Genomic DNA, 21897 nt, shown 5'->3' with positions numbered 1-21897 from the left:
TAATTATTTAGAGACGCGAGTTGTGGTCTGGTTTGTTACTGTGTTAATGCATTTTGATCGTGTTACGTATTTTTCTTAAGTATTTGACTTTTGGATATCATAGAGTACATCAGTAATTAATTTAGGTGTTGATACAACTGTTTTTTTTTTTTTGGTAGGGAATTAGATTTCGATAAGATCCATTATGTTTTGAGTTAATTAACCGGTCTATGTCCAGTGATAAAAGGTGGTTTGTTCATCTCTCAATAATAAATATACATCTATACATTTTAGTTGTTTTTTATTATTAAAATATTTCAGATTNATAGATATATAGATATACATGAGACAACGCTATTAACTCATAAATAAGGAAAAAAGAGAAAAATTTGCCATTTGTCTCGTCACTTAAAAGCAAATCTGTGAAATTCAATCCGTTTCTGTAAGTTTTAATAATACAAACTGACTATTTATGCACAGTAATGAAATGAAACTTATTTTTCATTTCTCTTCTTTATTTATTAACACCTGCGAGCAATTGTGCTGTAAAATAAATTTGATAGCATTATACAGCTTAAAACGAAACGAAGTGGACAAAAATTTAAATAAATTACCAAGTGGTAACTGGAAACGATAAAATTTACGTAATCTTATTTCTTTACAATTTATTTTGTTTTGTGACTGAGTTAGTCGAAAAAATATCGATTTCAATGGATGAAATATAAGTAAAGAATATTAAATTTATTAACCTCCCAACCTATGATTTTTCCAGAATTTAAATAACAAAAAGGTCGTAACATTTATAAAGAAAAAACATTTTATAAAATTCGGTGTTTCCATTAAGATATTAGGAAGAAGTGCGAGTTCAGTCCCCGACGTGAACGATTTTCCTCTTTTCTTCGATAATAATAAATTTATATATCTTGGCAATATGAAACTTTATTGGTTTACGTAATTTCATTTGTATATTTTATTTCGTGACTGAATTAATCCATGGATCTGCTTGCATGAATTTTTCAAGACGAAGAAAAGACAGGATTTCATCAGGAGTTTGATTAAATAATCAAACTCTTTAAAAAAACGACTATTTCTGGTATGTAAGTGTAGGTAGTTCGTCAACGGAAATTAACTATAATAATATATAAAAAAGTTTGTAGAAGGCTTGTTTTTTTTTTTTTTTTTTTTTTGTGGGAGTGATAAGTCTCATTTAAACTTCGCCCATCCCAGCCGAACCGATAAAACAATTATCTCTCGTCTGGAAAAATGCGCCGACACGAAGTCCCTTTTCCTGGGACAAGAAAAAAGGGCTTACAAGAAAAACGCATTTTCCTCCGATCATAAATAAACCCGGAATGTCGCGGGAGAAGTAGGAATATAGAAATTTGTTCAGATATCAGAATTATTGGCTAAAGGTGAAATAAAAACGGCATTTACAAGGCCGCCTGTTCAAATCATCCCTTTCTTATTTACAGACAACATGTTGGCATAAATGATTAAAAATATAGCAATAAAAATATAAAATTCTTATTTTTTCAGTTCATAACCTTGTCAGATTAACTGAAACGAACTGAGATTTATTTTAAACCTGGAAATTTTTATAAAATACCTTTCTTTTTGATTTGGCCATTCTCATATCTCTCGATGTCTCGGCCTCGCCGGGCGTTGATTTACCCCAAACTACAACAGCTATGCTGGTGTAGGTGTAGAGGAGCACCAGAAGCGGAACTACGTACTGGAGGCTCAGCAGTGAATACGAGTAGAGATGGCGAGCGTCGTTCGAATTCCACACTTCAGCACAGACATACCTGCATACAAACACATACCGAATCAAATTCAATCCTGTACAGAAAAAAGTTTACTCAAGATTTTTTTTGTATATCCATAATAATATATATATAATGGTCTAACTGAATACAGGAGAAATTGCCACTTATGACTTGTCAATATGGTTACTATGACCGACGTTTGATAGTTCTCTCTTTTGCCAATAAATTAAAATTTGACCTGACTCTTTATTTTTTTTTTATTTATGTGTCACGTTTAGATTTGAATGTACCGCCATGCCCCTCCACACACATCTAACAGTGAAAGGAGTAGGGGCTAGGAAAGGGCTATTTTTTTCAGTCAAAAAAATAATTCCCTTTCTGTCCTCCGTAAGTTAAGAGCTGTTTATTTGTAATAAAGAAAAATTAGGTGTGCACACAATTCAAGTGAGTAAAGTTTATATTTTGACGTCAAAACAAAAAATAATAATTATATTTTAATTTAAAAAGGGTTGTAACAAAAAATATATAAAGAAAACTAAAAGAGATAATATTTGATTTTAAAAGTTATGTTAAAATATTAATTGTATTTTCTAATTGGTGGTCAAAATTTAATAATAATAACAATAATAATAATTCATTAATTTCGTGGTCCGCTTGACCAATTAATATATTACAATTAATTAAGGATTTTAGTTGAGGTAAAAAAAGTCAATGGCACGAGCAGGATTCGAACCCACGATCTTCGGCTAGATACGCCGTTGCTCTACCACTTGAGCTATCGTGACCTCGATCCACTCGGACACCAACTTCCCATCACAACCCCACCTTTTGAATTTTCCCTCCTTTTTGCCATTTTGTAAAAATAATAATAATTTCCTTTACTTTTACTTTTCTTTATAAAACGAGAATTAAATTCGATTTTAAAATTAATGCTTCTAGATTCTGAAATAGATTTTATTATAGAATGAAAGATTCTTTAAATTAAAAATAATAATTTGGTAATCTTATTTGAAAATAAATTGTAATAAAAGATTTAAATTTAATTAATATTTTAGTATAGTATTTATTTTGGTTTGAATTGAATATTGAAATTTCATATATCAAAAAAAGAATCTTAATTGTATTTTCTAATTGGTGGTCAAAAAATTAATAATAATAATAAGTCCTTTTATTTTTACTTTTTTTTATAAAACGAGAATTAAATTATATTTTAAAATTAATGTTTGTAGATTCTGAAATAGGTTTTATTATAGAATAAAAGATTCTTTAAATTAAAAATAATAATTTGGTAATCTTATTTGAATCGTTTTTTGAAAATAAATCTTGTATTTATTTTGGTTTGAATTGAATATTGAAATTTCATATATCAAAAAAAGAATCTTAATTGTATTTTCTAATTGGTGGTCAAAAAATTAATAATAATTTGTTTATAAAACGAGAATTAAATTCGATTTTAAAATTAATGTTTGTAGATTCTGAAATAGGTTTTATTATAGAATAAAAGATTCTTTAAATTAAAAATAATAATAAAAGAAATTGTAATCTTTTTTGAAAATAAATTGTAATAAAAGATTAAAATTTAATTAATATTTTGGTGTCGTATTTATTTATGTTTGAATTGAATATTGGAATTTCGTATATCAAAAACAGGTGCCTGATCATTAAATTAAATTAATGTAGTCAGGTCCGATCATAAAAAAACCTCTGGGACCTTGTTTTCGGTTCTCCGAATTCAGGGTTGGGCCCAAAACATAAGAGACACGCTTATATATGTATCATGCTCATAACAAATAAAATTGAACTTATAGAGAAAAAAGTTGCTATTTGTCTCGTCACTATGAGTACGTAAAAGTATAAGAATACTGCCTTATATCAAAAAAGTTAAGTGATAAAAACTGTTAATTTATGCCTCAATTATGGCGAATATCTCTTACAAATTATGACATCTGTTAAAAGGAACGTAAACTCATAAAGAAGGAAACAAGAGAAAAGATTGCCATTTGTCTCGTCACTGGTGACCACAGTCGTATACACAGTATAATTATATAAATAATATAGAAGAGAAAAAAAACGAAATTGCCACCTGTCTCATCACTGTGGTCCCTTACGTATAAATTTTAAAAATTCTATCCTTTTTCAACAAATTTTAATGATACCACTGAGTATTTGAGCCTCAATTAAAATTAATATTTAAGAGATGCTTCTCGTTGCTTATTTACTCCTTGTTCTTGGATGACCCTATCCTTCTCCAAAATAGTCACTTGTTTCTTCACTATGGTTTCTCGTGTGCAAATTTTAATGATTTGTCTTTTTTCAAAAAAAAAATCATTGATACAAAATAATAGCCAGTTTGTATCAATATTTTTTTTAAAGAAAAGAAATTGCCTCTTGTCTCGCCTCTATAGTTACTTCTGCGCGAATTTTATGAGATCTGTTCTTTTTTCAAAAAATTGTATTCATAAAAACTGGCTATTTTCTTCTAGTCCGGAGTCGCTCGTATACTTGGCTATAATAATTCTTCAGGATCGTGCCTGTCAGGGCGTTGCCCGGCTTGGCTAAGAAACTAGCCGCGTAACTAAGGGTAAGCCGCTCTCTCTGGAAATCGGGCGGCAGCATTCCCAGCTCGCAGCAGTCTGGCCAGGGGGCTAGTTCTAAACGCACCCGATACGAAGACCCTGATAGCCTGTCGAGCCGCGTCTTTCGGGCCGAGGAATAGGCCACACACATAGAACAATCTCGAGCAAAGCAACGCTTCAAATACTTTCAGCAAGGTCTCTCTGTCCGCTCCCCACCTGAAGTGACCAATATGCTTTAGGAGTCCGAGAATTTTCCTGCAGCGGACTTCGACAGCTTCGATATGCGACTGCCACCTTAACTTTTCATCGAATATGAGGCCGAGGAACCGCACCCCCTCCACGTATCGAATCGGCGCGCCCCTAGGCAGAGACGAGGTGAGCTATGAGCCCTCCTCAGTCTACGGAAGTGGACGCACACAGTCTTAGACGAGGAGAAGGTAAAACCGGCTTCCTCAGCCCTTGCAGTCACAGTGTTGATAGATTTCTATCAAAATGGTAAAAACATAGATCAATGAGAACGCAGTCCGTTTTTGATATGATATTATTATTGACAATACTGTATGAGGGGTTAGACAGAATAAATAGATAGGATGAAGAAGAGACAGTTTGTGTAGGAATACAAACGATCGGACAAATAAGTGAGAAGAGGATACGAGGAAAAGAGGAATAAGACATACAAAAATTTATAATGAGAGAAAACACTTTTAATTAAACTGGCCGGTACAGGAATAAAAATCTCTCAAAATCAGGAAGAAGTTAGAAATGGATGATAGATAGAAAAAGAGTACTCAGAAGGAAAAGAGATTAAGAGGATTAAAGTATTGAAAGGGGGATTTTATTTAAATCACCAGATGCCAATTTGACGTTGTAATAAATGTTCTCTAAAACCTTCCAAGCGAAGAAGATTCCGACAGAACAAATGATGACAAATTTTCACATTCACTCTGAAATCCTTGCCTTGAAATGCTGATGTTAATTTGTAATTCCAAGTTAGAACTCGGCTCCTTTAAATTCAATGTGAGTGATAGGAGGTTAAAGGGGAGAAGTTTGAATTTGAACCTTTATACTTTAATTAAGAGGACGAATAGGGAAAGAGACACCGTAAAAGATACCCTATATTTATGAGGCATGCGGCGCGCATAAAGTGAAAAATTACTCTAAAAGTTAGATAATGTTTGCTCGTTCAGCGGGTTGAACGAGTGTGAAGATACACGTTGTTTAATGTACTGAAAATTTCCTCGTAGTAGATTACAAGATTTTTCCGTGAGATGGTTCAATAGACTTGTTTTGCGGCGTTTACTTCCTTAAATTCTCGTTCGACGATAAAACCACGTCTGAAACCTCATCAGAAATGAATGGGGCGGTAAGGAATAAACGATGTGATTGCATACCGACCTCGACCTTGTTTATATTGTCCTGCTCTGCTTAACTGTATAACTCGATAACCAGAAGCTGAATGTTTCATTGCTATCGTTTTAATTTGTATTACAACGTCTGGGTTTAATTGGAACAGGTGGGAAATTAGGCATTCATTGGATACAAACCTCGACGCAAAATCATTCACGGTGTGCAATTCCTCACTTTTAATTTATTTTGCTGTTACATGAATCAAATAGTTTGCATCTATACATTAAAAAAAATAACGTAAATATAAATTATTTTGTAACCTTTGAAATTTAACAAATAAGGAAAAAATTACCACTTGTGACTTTTCGTTATGAACGCAGATAGACAGTCACGGGACCAAATTTGTTCAGAAAGAACTGAGACGTAAAATGCGAGTAGAATTTTGGACCTTCGGAAGTTCGGAAGCAAAAATAAAAATTATATAAATGTCAAAAGAAATTAAACATACAAGAGCGAAAAATACTCCAAGTAGTGATTTTTTTAATAAGGTCATTTGTCTACATAACTTTCAATTAAATAAATTGTTTAGTTGAGATAAAAAAGTCAATGGCATGAGCGGGATTCGAACCCGAGATCTTCGGCTAGATATACCGCTGCTCTACCAATTGAGCAGTCGTGAACTCGATCCACTCGGACACTAACTCGGACTAACTTCCCATCTCAACCCCACCTTTTGAATTTTCCCTCCTTTTTGCCGTTTTTGAAATGTCGTGTATGTATTTGATTCTCGGCGACAAATTAAATGGCAACGGAGAGCTTTAGTGAAGGTATACTCCGTTTAAACTTATTAAATTCACTAGTTTCGTGGTCCGCTTAACCAATTAATATCTTTCAATTAATTAAAGTTTTTAGTTGAGATAAAAAAGTCAGTGTCACGAGCGGGATTCGAACCCAAGATCTTCGGCTAGATATACCGCTGCTCTACCACTTGAGCTATCGTGACTTCGATCCCTCGGGCACTAACCTACCATCTCAACAGCACCTTTTGAATTTTCCCTCCTTTTTGCCATTTTCAAAAATTCAAAAGGTGCGGTAGAGATGGGAGGCGAGTACCAGAGTCACGATAGCTCAAGTGGTAGAGTAGCGGCGTATCAAGCCGAAGGTCGTGGGTTCGAATCCCGCTCGTGACACTGACTTTTTTATCTCAACTGCATGGTAAATGAGTTTTCCAAGAGACAATTAGAGGAAGATGCAAATGTGCTCACGTTATTTTTAAAGGGTGCAAAATAAACGGAAGAGTGGATTGTGCCGATGAGATTATTGAAATACAGCTTTCAACAATACAGCAACGTAATTCTGTCTAAACAGCAGAATTAGTTGCGATAAATCAGGGTTAGGAATAAACACTCTCTCCATCCAATAATCACATTTCGATTTTGACAGATAGTAGAAGTGCACTTCAATTTATTGCTAACGAGAAAAATATATTTTCATATAATAGTATATTTTAGCTAATTTAGAGAAATTGTATGCCCAGCATAAAAAGGTCCACCTCGCTTGGATCAGAAGCCAAGTGGGGAATGAGGGAAAGGAGAGAGATGAGTTAGCGAAGAAAGCAACAACATCTGGGATAATTATTGGGTTGTCCGGAAAATAATGCAGGATTTTAAGTTTTCATTAAAAAAAATCTATATAAAATATTCTGTTTACGTTTACAGGATTACTCATTTGTNTTGCTTTAAAGTAACTAGTTTCTTTTTTTTTGTTTAATACCAAAATCCTGCATTATTTTCCGGACAACCCAATAATTAAGGTTTTTAGTTGAGATAAAAAAAGTCAGTGTCACGAGCGGGATTGAAAAACGGCAAACAGGAGGGAAAATTCAAAAGGTGGGGTTGAGATGGGAAGTTAGTGTCCGAGTGGGTCAAGTGGCGTATCAAGCCGAAGATCGTGGGTTCGAATCCCGCTCATGACACTGACTTTTTTATCTCAACTAAAAACCTTAATTAATTGAAAGATATTAATTGGTCAATCAGACCACGAAAACTAGTCAATGTGTACATAACGTATTGGTACCAACTAGTCATTTATAAATCAATTAACATATCAATTCAATAATTTATCATATCAAAAATAATTTAAATTATACAAATCTGAGAAAAATGATCACTTAAGACTTGTTACGACGTTTATTATGTGCAAAATTTAACATTTCTATACATTATCAACAAATTGTATTGGTAGAAATTGATTAGTTATGCTTTTGATTACGTTAAAGAGCTATGCAATTATATAATATATCCATAATAATATAACTGAATGTCGGGGAAATTGTCATTTACGACTTGTCAATATGGTTACTATGAGCGACGTTTGATAGTTCTCCCTTTCGCCGACAAATTAAATTTGACCTGACTGTTTATGCTAAAACTAACATATTTTTCATTTATATATCATACCCATAGCAAATAAAATTAAAATTGTAGAGAAAGAATTTGCTACTTGTCTCGCCACTATGATTACGTTGGAGCAAAGTTTAAGAATACTGTCTTATATCAACAGAGTTTAATTATAAAAATTTATGCCTTACAACTGTAAATTTATGCTTCAATTAAAGCAAATACCTAACAAATTATGACATATCCGTTAAAAGGAAATTAAACTTATAAAAAAGAGAAGAACTTGCCACTTGTATCGTCACTATGGTCACTTACGTGCAAATTTAAAAATTCTATTCTGTTTTCAACAAATTTTAATGATACAACTGAGCAATCCTGCCTCAATTAAAATTAATCTTTAAGTAATGCTTCTCGTAATTTAATTACTTCTTGCCCTTGGATGGCCCTTGCCTTCTTCAAAATTCTCACTGCTCTCTTCACTATACCACTATGTCTCATAACTCAGATCTTAACTAATTGTCTCATAACTATGATTAATTAAATAATCATTATAGAAATATAATTTTATAAATAATCAAAAGCAGGTGCCTCTTTTTTTAATCTTCGTATCCTAGCAATTATGATTTTAATGATTTTATCCTTTTCAAAAACATTTATCGATACAAACTGACTAAGGCAAATTAATATAAATATCTAAAAAATTATAACTTGTATACATAATAATACAATTAAACCTATGTGGAAAGGAAAAAAGAAAAAGGTGTCACTTGTCTCATAACTATGATTAATTAAATAATCATTATATAAATATAATTTTATAAACAATCAAAAGCAGGTGTCCCTTTTTTTAATGTTCGTATCCTAGCAATTATGATTTATATCAGAAATAAAATATAATTTGAAATTAAACTTATATAGAAGGGAAAAAAAGAAATTGCCACTATGATTACTACTTCGTCTAAAAATTCTATCCTTTTTCAACAATTTTATTTTCAACTATGACATAATTATTTTAAATATCTAATAGAAGAAAAAAGAGAGGAGAATATGTCAATTTGTTAGCAAAATCTAAGCTGTATACATCTAATCTAATTTTATTTTATTTTATTTTTTATTTTTTGTAGTCTCGACCCATAAATGACTTTTGTATACCACGTTCTTGGTCTAGCAATAAACTGTGATTTGAAATATTTAGGAAATTGTACTTTATTATTGTAGTAATTATATTAAACTTGTAGGGAAGGAAAAAAGAGAAGAAATTGCCTCTTGTCTCGTCTCTATGGTTATTTATATGCGAATTTTAAGACTTCTATTCGTTTTTCAAAAAATTGTATTCATCCAAATTGGCTGTTTATGGCACATTAATATAAATATCTAAGAAATTGTAACTGTTCTACATAATAATAAAATTAAACATATAGGGAAAGAGGGGAAAAGAGAAGAAATTTCAACTGTCTCGTCGCTATGGTTACTTATGTGCAAATTGAAAAAAATGTATAGTTTTTCACCAAATTTTATTGTTATTAACTGGCTATTTACGGCATAATTATTACAATTATCTAAGAAATTATATTTTATTGCATAGATCTTATAATAAAATCAAATTTATAGAGAACAAAGAGAAAAGAATTTGTCTATTTCAACTGTTTTCTTCTATGTAAAGTATTTTATCAATTTATTCACAAAATCTAAGCATCTGTAATCTATTTAAAACCAAATTTGCCGAGAGAAAATAAAATTCAAATAACGACATTTAATAAAACGTGTGTACTCATGGCCAAAATAATTAATGAATGTACTGCTTAGTCAAATTAAAAACATTATTACANTATATATATTAAATAGTAATCGTTAGGGGCTTGTAAGTCATGTTAAGTTTTCGTTTTTTACGTCTAGCACTTTATTTCATTTTATTTATTTATTTTTTGTGGCTTCTATTCATTATTGACTTTCTATGTTTTTTTTTCCAAATTATATTCATAAAAACTGGCTGAAATTCTGTCCTTTTTTAACAAGTATTATTGATTGAAAGTTGCTGATTATGGCTCAGTTCCGATAAACAGTTTGCAAATTATAAATTTTATTAATACAAATTTAAATAAAAAATAGAGTTGGGAAATTTTTGAAAAACAAAGATTGCCGCGTTGTTAGGATGTCCGACTTTACTTTGGTTTATAAGGCAAATTTAAATTTTAAACTTTAATCTGTGTGTAAATGAAATTTGTATTGGTTTAGCCTGTTTGAAAACTTAATTTTCTGGGCGAAAAGAATTTACAAACTATTAATATAAATTATTATTTACCTGTCACACTCTTCGTGCCATGGGGAATTTAACGGTTTTTTCAATTTGGTCACATAAGATATAGGCAGTGCTGTGGCGACGGCGATCAGCCAAACTGTCAGTATGATCAGTTTCGCCATTGATTTGGACATCCTTGGTTTGAGCGGCCAAAGTATCGCCATATATCTGTCGACACTGATGGCTACAAGTGTATACGCAGATACCTGAAACATAGAAAATGTAATGATCAATTTTTTTTAAACAGAGGGTTAATTATGAAATGAAACGTATGCTTAGAAAAAAAAATCAACTGTAAGCTACATTCTAACTTTGTGGCATGCAATATCCACCTTTGGTTCTATTGCAGTAATCAGAGACTCTTGATCACTTCTAAACCTTGTAAAAGTTCAGGCTAATTTGATTGATCCAAACGCCCTAGAGTTTGAGCCTCGAATTAATTCACCTCAAATCAGCGATTCGTTTTATTCGCCGCCTAAAATTCATCCCTAGGACTAAAATTGCGACGTGGTAAATTGGATCGAATTGTGGTGACGGTGAAGACGACGGGAAATGTCTAAGTAGCACGACTGGTTTAACATCATAATTGACGTCTTGGACGGATCCTATAACTGGAGTTGTCAACTTCCGTGAAACGAAGCTTCGAAAGCGCTTCCATTTAAGTTGGCCTGATGCTTAAAGTTGACGCAAACCCTTGTTGCGGTAACTTTGAGAAGTGTCGACAGACCTTGCGAAGGTCGTTGTTCGACCATCGGCCGGGAATTGATTTGACCTGTCTACGTATGAAAGTGTACTTTTTTTGTGAAAAATTCCCTTCCAAATCAAGATGTCAGTCAATTTCACGAAAAACTGAGCCCCAAGATGAAATTTTCCGGTTTCAGCTGACAGCATGAAAATCCATTTGTACATGTTGGTTTCTTTCATTTTAAGTAGCATTTTTATACTTTTTATTTATTATCTCAAATGAGATAGCAATTTAATTTTATCGATAAAATAATACCAAATTACTGCAAACAAGATGATACTGCATTACAAAGTGGACACAAAAAATAAATAAAAACTCAAATTCACTAATTTCGTGGTCCACTTGACCAATTAATATATCACAATTAATTGGTCAAGCGGACCACGAAATTAGTGAATTTAATGAATTAAAATGAAGTATACTTCACTAAAGCTCTCCGTGGCCATTTCATTTGTCGCCGAGAATCCAATCCGATTACACGACATTTGAAAAATGGCAAAATGGAGGGAAAACTCAAAGGTGGGGTTGAGATAGGAAGTTGGTGTCCGAGTGGATCGAGGTCACGAAAGCTCAGGTGGGAGAGCAGCGGCGTATCAAGCCGAAGATCGTGGGTTCGAATCCCGCTCGTGCCATTGACTTTTTTATCTCAACTAAAAACCTTGATTAACAAAAAATAAATAAAAACCTTCATGCATGGTACCATTTCCAAGTGTGGTGATAGTAAACTATGCAAAAATGAATAAGGTTATTTGTAATTTATTCTTATTCTATTAATTTTAATTAACAACGGATATATTTTTGTTAGTTAGATAAAGCAAAATAGAAAATACAAACCAACAATAAAAAAATTAGTTAATCCACATTTTTAATAAGAGATTTTCTTAAGAGACACAAGGCCTTCTGCACCTCTACCTGAATAGATCTATTGTGCTCCCCTGTTTTTTATAACTCACTGGCTCCAGGTTCTTAATTATCCTCGATAGCTTTGCCAGCTGCTCCTTAGTGTAGGATCTTACATGAACCTGCACCTACACAGACCTTCACAGAAACATAAAATATGTTCTGCGTAATATTTCTTCTGACTGCACTCCTATCCGGTGCATGTGCCTTTTTAGGCGATTATGTCTTGTCAAGAGCCCAAGCAGAATCCTGGTTCGGTTGCTGTTGCCTTCCAGTAATTGTTTTGTACGTTTTGCCCTTCTACGAATCTCTTCGCGCACCTCATACCTGTGGTTCCACCAGTTTTCGGATTTATCAAGAATCCATTTTAAGATGTATCCTCTTTTGTGGCAGGAAGCTAAACCACAGTAGAGTTCAGGTCCCACTGTTAGCCCACTCTTTGGTCAACATGTCAACCTTTTCCTCAATGCCCCGAGTGCCCTGAGAGCCATACCACGGGGAGCTCATTGGTGTCACTGACTTCCGTCAGGACCTCCAGGCAGTTCCAAACACTCTTTGCCTTCACCTTGCATGAGGCTAGGACCTTTAGTGCCTGACTGTCAGAGAAGATGGCTATCTTCCGGGAATGAATTCATAGCCTTTTTATTTCCTTGGCGCAGTTGTTAACCTCTATGAGTTCAGCCTGGAAAACGGTAGCATATTTACCTAGGTTTTGTCAGTTCGGTCTTTGGGTTCATTTGCAAAGACGCAACTCGACGCAAAGGCAGTTGGCGTTTCTCAGAACATGGTCATACCTTCCTGCAGCAACAGCCCACTGCCAGCAACTCAGAAGAATATTAGGTGCAGCGAGCACTTAGAAGAGAACAATTGAAATGCTTGTTATGTTTACTGATGAGTCGCATTTCTGCCTGTATAATGAGAGCAGAAGAAACTGGAACTCGCAAACAAGCATTTCAATTATTGTTCTCTTCTAGGCGCTCGCTGCATCTATTATTCTTCTGAGTTGCTGGCAGTGGGCTGTTGCTGCAGGAAGGTATGACCATGTTCTGAGAAACGCCAACTGCCTCAGCGATCTCTACTTGCCGGTGACCTCGATGACTTATTCTCACATTAATATTGCAAACTTCTGGTTCAAGATAACGTCTTTCCATGGTTCAAGAGAATACAACTGTATTAAAATGGGGAAAAGACGAAAAAAAGGATCTATTTACAAAATGAGTAATTTTCGTGTTTACTAATCTTAAGTAAATCCTTTATTAAAAATAAAGATTAACAATTATTTTGTTCGTTTGTATTTTCTATTGTGTTTTTCCACCAAACAAGAATATATCGGTTAATTTAATTAAAATTAATAAAATAAGAATAAATTATAAAAATCCATATTCATTTTTGCGCAGTTTATTTCACGAAGGAATAGAAAGATGAAAACTAGGAGAAAAACACACAATTCATCCCACATGTGGTCTCTGAAGAGAGAGATATTGAGATCATCAAGACCTCAAGTGTCTGCTCACAAAAGCTGGCACGTGTTTATCATCTAGGAAAAATTTCTTTACCTAAGAAATATTTTTTTAATATATATTTTTTTAAAAAATACATGACACATAATCAGCATAATTTTTAGCAGTTATAAGTGTGTGGTGATTAGTGACCTTTAGTCTATGATTATTTGGAAATCGCGAGATGCGGTCTGGTATGACGTAGGTTTCAGAAAAACATTTTCTTTATCGTGCTAACGTTTCGATCTTTATTGAGATCAACTTCAGGGCAAAAAAACATATTTTTTATATTCACTCAAAGATTTTTACTCTTTTATTCTAGTATTTCTACTTTGATAGAATATAAATTTTTTCGCATTGTTAAATTCACTTTTTTCCACATCCTACATGTATTTGTTAAAGTTAAACAATGTTTGTAAATCCCAGGCCCTGAAGATGATCTCAATAAAGATCGAAACGTTGGCACGATAAAAAAAATATTTTTCGGAAACCTACGTCACACCGGACCGCATCGCACGATTTCCAAATAATAACAGTTATAAAATTTCTTTAAATTTAGATCATTTAGCGAGTCGGACGTGGAAAATTTGATTTTCTCGAGAGATTTGGGCTTCCTAGGACGACGTTAATAAAAATGTTTCCTAAATATTGGTAGATCAAATTATAATTGATATTTTTATCAAATTTTATTAATCACTATTTATCCATCTAATTTCCAATTGACCTTTCTCATTTCAAATTAACCCTTTCTTTAAAGCATTACAAAAACAACTTTGAGAAGAAAATATGAAAAATATAAGCATCCAAAGTAAAATTCCTGTATAGTTGCGGATTTTTTAAAATATAAAATGACGGAAAAATGAATAAATATAAATATTTAATAATATAATTATACAGTCAAAGACAAAAAAACGGACATTTATTTGTTTATTGTCCATAATAACTAGGTAAAAAGATTAATAGTTGACTTAAAACAGAAACGCAACATTAATAACTTGAGTTCACTATTTTTCGTGGTCCGCTTGTCCAACTAATATCATATAATTAATTAAGGCTTTATGTTGAGATAAAAAAGTCAGTGTCACGTGCGGGATTCGAACCCACCACCTTCGGCTTGATACGCCACTACTCTACCACTTGAGCTATCGTGACTTCGATCCACTCGGACACTAACCTCCCATCTCAACCTCACCTCTAGAATTTTTGAAAATGGCAAAAAGGAGGAAAAATTCAAAAGGTACGGTTGAGATGGGAATTTAGTGCCAGAGGGGATTGAAGTCATGATAGCTCAAGTGGTAGAGTAGCGGCGTATCAAGCCGAAGGTCGTGGGTTCGAATCCCGCTCGTGACACTGACTTTTTTATCTCAACTTAAAGCCTTAATTAATTATATTAATAATTTGTTTACCTTTTAGTGTAACTAATCCTTTTACAGTTTTAAAAATAAAGAAAATCAGTTCAATTTGATCCTTTATAGAGCCAACTTGTCGAGTAAATTATTTTTATGAAACAACAAATTTAAGTAAAAAAAATATTTTTTTAAGAACATGGTTTAAAGTTGAGATCTCGCCCGGGCAGATGCTTTCGCCGCGTCCTACCGTCCACGATGGTCTACAGCGGTAGATGACATCGATGTACGACGGCTACAGACGATCTTTGCACTAAGGAACCGTCATTTAAAGCCTTCCTTCATTGGTAGTCAACTCCAACAGGTCTATAATATAAGTGTGAGCTATAAAAACAGAAATCAGCAGGCTTCGTGACAGTAGTCTCTAGGCTCAACTATTAGGAATGGCATCGAGTAGAAAGGCGACTATTCGTAAATCTTCATCTTACTTGTCTACTTGGGGGCTGTTCTCTTCACAGATGACCCGGTTTGGTTTGTGCCAATCAGACGACCAAGACCGTTTGTGGAGAACGCTTTGTTTCATGTGCTACGAGGAATCAGGCCACTTTAAAGAGATTCGGTTATGATACGGGTGGAAACAACGTCCATGCCCGTACCGAACTGATTATTAGGATGGATCTTCAACTGCACTATAGTACAATGAAGTTCTTCTGGAGCTCTGGTCCCATTCGCTCCATTGGGAACAACTTCGTGTTAATGCATGATAATGCTCGACCCATGTAGCTCGAGTTGTCAACCATTAATTGGAGGATGTAGGGATTACCTCAATGAATTGCCAGCACGTTCTCCTGACATTAATCCTATAGAACACGAAAATTAATTACATCCGAAATTTAAAATTATATAAAGTTAAATATAAAACTAAAGGATTATTTTTTGAGAAATATTTTTTTAAATGTACAATAGGGTATACACTATACGAAATTTTTCACGGCGTTTTCAAATTAACCCTTTCTTAAAGCATTAAAAAACGAGACTGTATAAAAATATAAGCACGTAAAATAAAACCTGTATGTTTGCAATTTTAAAAGAATAATTTGAATTCTAAAAAATTAAATTTTAAATTAAAAGAGGTTGATTTGACGGAAGAAAGCTATAATTTTTTTAAAAAGAAATCTACGGATTAGGATCACCTATTTCAAAGAAACTTTCTAACTGATAATAGATTTTAAAAAAATAATAGACATTTAACAAGTAAAAATATTTTAAGTCATTTACATTATTCTTTTTCAAATATAGTTGTTGTGCTTGTATTTCAAGGTCATTTAATATACAATTTGAATTTTTATCTAGGATTTAAAAATTTATATACAGGATTTTATTAAACGAGAATAGTTACATTTATCGCAAGTTACAAAAACTCAAAGGCTCAGTAAAGTACGTCAAAAAGAATTGTTTTACATTGTTCATATTCATTTTGAGGAAAATTTTGGTAATGAAATTTTATTTTTGGCCTACGTTTTGGAATATTTATTTCCCTTGGCAAAACGCCTGCTAAAACAGTACAGACTTTTTTAATTGCACGATTAATTATATTGCCATAATAAATCAATTTACATTCTTAAAGATAGCAATATTATTCGAATTGTCATTTTCCCAGAAGAATATAAAATCATTATACCTCATTTCAATTAAAATACTGCATCACCATTTATTCTTACTTTTAATTATCAACAGAGGATTAAGATTCAATATCAAGCGAGGTATATCATTAATAACAAAGGTAAATTCGTTTATCATCCTATAATCTGTTTTTTATCATAATCTGTCGATTGAATTTATCGTTACGTCTTTTCGAATTCCGAACCATTGTCGGATAGAACTTGTTGAACCTCTTCAACAGTCTTAAGAAATAAAATATGTATTTATTGGCAGATAGAAAAGCTAGCTTGTCTTTCTTTCCAACCGTATTGATAAAATTGGATTAAGTGAAATTCAATTACTCGATAAATTTTGGATTTTTTGGTTTGCCATTGAAAATATACAGTTTTTTTAAATATTTATTTTAATAATATTGATTGTTACGGTGAGCAGTTTAGTTAAAATTATTCAAATGCTAAATAAAATCTAGAAATAAACCATATTTCCATTATTTTCTAATTCGGATAAATTAATTTTTATTATAAGTGCTAATAAGTAATAAATTCAAATGTGTGGTGATCAGTGACCGTTAGTCGATGATTATTCGGAAATCGTGAGATGCGGTCTGGTGTGATGTAGGTTTCAGAGAAACATTTTCTTTATCGTGCCAACGTTTCGATCTTTATTGAGATCATCTTCAGCGCCTGGGATTTACAAACACTGTTTAAATTTAACAAATAAATGTAGGATGTGAAAAAAAGTGAATTTATAAAATGAAAAAAATATTTTTTATATTCAATCAAAGTATTTCTACTCACTCAAAGTGTTTACGCAGAAAATGGAAAGATTGAATATAAAAAATATTTTTGCATTTTATAAATTCACTTTTTTCCATATCCTACATGTATTTGTTAAATTAAACAATTTTGTAAATCCCAGGCCCTGAAGATGATCTCAATAAAGATCGAAACGTTGGCACGATAAAGAAAATGTTTTTCTGAAACCTACATCACATCAGACCGCATCTACGATTTCCGAATAATAATAAATTCTAATTTTTTTTATAAACAATTGTGATCTTACTATTCTCAAAATTGAAGGTAAAAATTGCTACGCGATACTCTTGGAAATAAAAGATAGAAAATGGTTGATATGAGGGTCAAGCCTTTATATCTTGTTAGGTCAGTTTATACGGCAGATAAAATTGTTGAAACTGAATACCTCATGTTGAGTTAATTGGGGAAATTCAAAACTTCTGATACAAGTAGACAAAAAAACATATATCGTTATTTTTATGTTGTAAGCTAATACAAATTTAATCTGAAACGACGCATAATCTTAATTGCGATCGTTTCAATAAAAGATGACAATTTAAGCAATTTAAATTTAATTTAATTGAAGGCTGCAACGACGTTATCTTTTTCAAGGAAATTTTCTCGCATTTAAAGTTATAAACGATTTTAATGACTGATGTAACTGTCCTTCCGTTTTTACAAGCAGTAAGCTTGTTAAATTTAAACGATTAAGTCATTTTTTCACGTTGTAACGTTAATAAAACTTTTACAATGATCATAAGCCTTAACTTAATAATTTTATTATTACGTTTTTAAAATTATTTTAAAAATCCTTCATCCGATAAAGCAGTAACGAATAGAGGCTACGTACCTGGGTTAACTTATTTCAAAAGCTTTTTTTTTGTGTATGTGATTAGGCCAAAAAATATTAAACACATGCTCGAGGATTCTTGCCAATGGGCCCTATGAGCCAAGGGAGAAAATATTTTAAGTATTTTTTTTTTTTAAATATGATTTTCTGCCTTTATTGTGCATATATTTCGTGGTTATACATTGGTCCATTCCTTTCTTACCTAGTAACTATTTAAATAAAACCTTTTTTTTATTAGTTCAAAAAGGATTCGTCTTTTTTAAGGATATGTACTATGTGTTATGTTAATTATGTATGTGTTGTGTTTATGATAATTTCTTATAATAAGTGTAATTTATTAGCATGAAGGGATTGTTAAATCCTACCCCTAAGATTATCAAGAACTTTGGGAGAGTGAATGTAAAAAAAATCTATGTTGTCCATTACATTTCGTGATCCAATTGACCAAATAACTTCTTTCGATTAATTAATTTTTATGTAAGGTATTGGTTGAAATGAAAAATTTAATGTAACGAGCGGGATTCGAACCCAAACCTTCGACTGGCGGGTTCATGACACTGACTATTTCGTTTCAACCTATACATTACATAAAAAGATTAATTAATTGAAATAAGCGTATTATGTGTGGTGGTTAGTGACTGTTAATCGATAATTATTCAGAAATTGTGAGATGCGGTCTGGTGTGATGTAGGTTTCAGAAAAACATTTTCTTTATCAATAATTCGATCTTTATTGAGTCCTGAAGATGATCTCAATAAAGATCGAAACGTTGGGACGATAAAGAAAATGTTTTCTAAAACCTATTGTACATCACACCAAACCGCATCTCACGATTTCTAAATAAATAAATAAAAATATAAGTTTTCTTTCGCCAAATTAATCCTTATTAATTTCCAATTAACCCACTCAACCTATACCTTACATTAAAAGATTAATTAATTGAAATAAGTATATTATGTGTGGTGGTTAGTGACCGTTAATCGATAACTATTCAGAAATCGTAAGATGCGTTCTGGTGTGATGTAGGTTTCAGAAAAACATTTTTTTATCGTGCCAACGTTTCGATCTTTATTGAGATCATCTTCAGGGCTCAAAGTGTTTGTCTTCTGTGTAATTATGCCATTCTTGAGAGTGCCCAACACGACACGCAAGAATGGCACATTTACACAGAAGACAAACACGTTAAGCTCTGAAGATGATCTCAAGAAAGATCGAAACGTTGGCCCGATAAAGAAAATGTTTTTCTGAAACCTACATCACACCGGAGCACATCTCACGATTTCTTAATAACTAAGTATATTATGTTTAGGGGCTATGTTTAAACTTAGTACATTACGTTTAACATTTCCTGCGATTTACTCAAATTGTCAATAAAACAACAATACAATTAAAGAAATGATAAAGCCTTCCGTTTTATTGGGTCTTTTGTTGGGTTTATTACACAAAACGAGTGTTAATTTTGAAAACAACTACATTTTTTCCACCGTTCCCTTCAGAAAACAGCAATTTAAAATCGATTGCTCAATCCTGGACATATTGCTGTAAGCCTTATTCGGCTGGAAGCTAGGATCATCTCACTAACTGAGCGAAAAAGAGGAGAGAGAGAGAGAGCGAGTGAGAAACTCAATTTCGAAAAATGGAACTACGTTATAAGTTTACTTTCCAATAACGTTTACCGATATTCTAAAGGCCACACTTACGACCCCCGGAGGCCCTCTTCTAGTCACGCGTGAGCTGTCATAACCTGATTATATCCTGTAAACCAAGTTACTCTGAGAATTTCGAAGGAGCCAAACTTATCATTTGATCAAGACCAAGGGCCAGTATATTTTGGTATAGAAATTAACCACATATTAACCTTGGCCTCTTTATGCCTTTAAAAAATATTCGCTTATTGAAATATCCGAATACATCGCCTAAAATACTTCAACAACCAAAAAAAAAAACATATGTTGAATTGTAGATTCAATAAATTTATACAAAAGTTTTTATCAACATAGCGACTTTTTCATCATTTCCTTATGATTGATTTAGATGCAAGCCTTCTATAACTGCTACAGTCAAATCATAAGAAAATACATATAAATCATATATCACTTTTTTTGAAATTTAAAATCATATAGCAAATACAATTAACTGGATTGTTAAATGAACCATGGAATTTTGTTGGTTTACGTGTGATTGAATTCGATATCCTTCAATTATCTTGGTCTGTTTGAAAAACTTAACTGTTTTCACTGGTTGAATTGGTCATTTGTTTCGATTATTCAGCATGGGTTTGTCAAGGGGTGTTCGACAGGGTGGACAGAAATATTCTTGTCGAAAAGCTACGAGTCTCTGTTATTGGGTATCCCTTAGTAACCTGGTGAGAGTAATAGATCATAGGATTAACTCGGATCATAGTTCATTTTGTGTTTACTATAAAGATGTTCTTTCTGCACCGTAAGCAGCAGTCTGATGATAATATAGTTGGTAAAACAATTAATTAAGGTTTTTAGTTGAGATAAAAAAGTCAATGGCACGAGCGGGATTCGAACCCACGATCTTCGGCTAGATACGCCGCTGCTCTACCACTCGAGCTATCGTGACCTCGATCCACTCGGACACTAACTTCCCATCTCAACCCCACCTTTTGAATTTTCCCTCCTTTTTGCCATTTTTCAAATGTCGCGTAATCTATTTGATTCTCGGCGACAAATGAAATGGCCACGGAGAGCAATAGTGAAGGTATACTTCATTTCAACTTATTAAATTCACTAGTTTTCGTGGTCCGCTTGACCAATTAAATAATGGCAAAAGGAGGGAAAATTCAAAAGGTGGGGTTGAGGTGGGAAGTTAGTGTCCGAGTGGATCAAGGTCACGATAGCTCAAGTGGTACAGCAGAGGCGTCTCTAGCCGAAGATCGTGGGTTCGAATCCCCCTCGTAATGCTGACTTTTTTATCTCACCTAAAAACCTTAATTAATTGATTCTTTCTGTTGTTTGTGTGTTATTTTATCATAACAATCAGTGTTTCTATTCTTCTTGATCTATTCCGGAGAAATTCCTAATTTAAAAAAAACTTCAATAATTTGCTTCTCACTCTATTGATAATAAAACTGACGGAATATTTGTATAAATAATACAAAATAATCAGCACAGACTTGTCAAACGTTAAAATATTGTTATCTACAAGGGTATGAACTTTAATTAGAACGTATTACATGAAACGAAACAACACTTTTTAGACAATGATTCTGGAAATTTTCGTTGAACTTTGCCCAACAAGCTCAAACTGCTTTTGTTCAAATTCTATGGATCATGTTTGTTGTTTTTATTATTGTGCTCTACATTTTAAAAGAGATTTTCCCTTATGAATTTTTTTTAATACATGTAGTAAATAGTCGAATTGATTTTAATAGAAGAATTTTTTAATGTTTAAGGTGAACAGTACAATATTAAATATAAATAAAAACGAAATATACACTGTTAAAAGTTTTTTTTGCACTGACTAATCGATTAATCAGTAAACTACTGCAATGCGTACGAAGGCCATGGTAAAAAAACCGTCTGTTTTGTGGTTGGGCTAAAAACAGGAAAAAGCCAGCAAGCAAACAACTTAATGATTTAAGGAAAAACAACAAATCAGAAAATCTTTCATCCTAAAATAACGTACATTATCTAAACGGAAAAAATCACGTAGTACAAAAACCTTTTTTAAAAATAAATGATGATTGTTTAAAACGTCAAAACAACC

The 21897-nt window shown here is 32.7% G+C and overlaps 1 protein-coding gene across 1 annotated transcript in view; it reads right to left on the bottom strand.

Moving 5' to 3' along the window:
* The window catches only part of LOC106669850 (RYamide receptor), a 165004-nt gene that overhangs the window by 112514 nt on the left and 30593 nt on the right, over positions 1–21897 (bottom strand). Inside the window, exons 2-3 of the mRNA XM_014399665.2 lie at positions 10370–10572; positions 1586–1784 (exon numbers count right to left, since the gene is read on the bottom strand). Coding sequence (XP_014255151.1) covers positions 1586–1784; positions 10370–10572 — 402 coding nt within the window. The remainder of the gene's footprint in view (positions 1–1585; positions 1785–10369; positions 10573–21897) is intronic.

This window comes from Cimex lectularius, unplaced genomic scaffold, assembly GCF_000648675.2.
Source record: "Cimex lectularius strain Harlan isolate CLEC.00 unplaced genomic scaffold, Clec_2.1 scaffold187, whole genome shotgun sequence".
Classification (NCBI taxonomy): domain Eukaryota; kingdom Metazoa; phylum Arthropoda; class Insecta; order Hemiptera; family Cimicidae; genus Cimex; species Cimex lectularius.
Note: the sequence above shows the minus strand (reverse complement) of the source record. Positions and strands in the feature narration are given on the sequence as shown.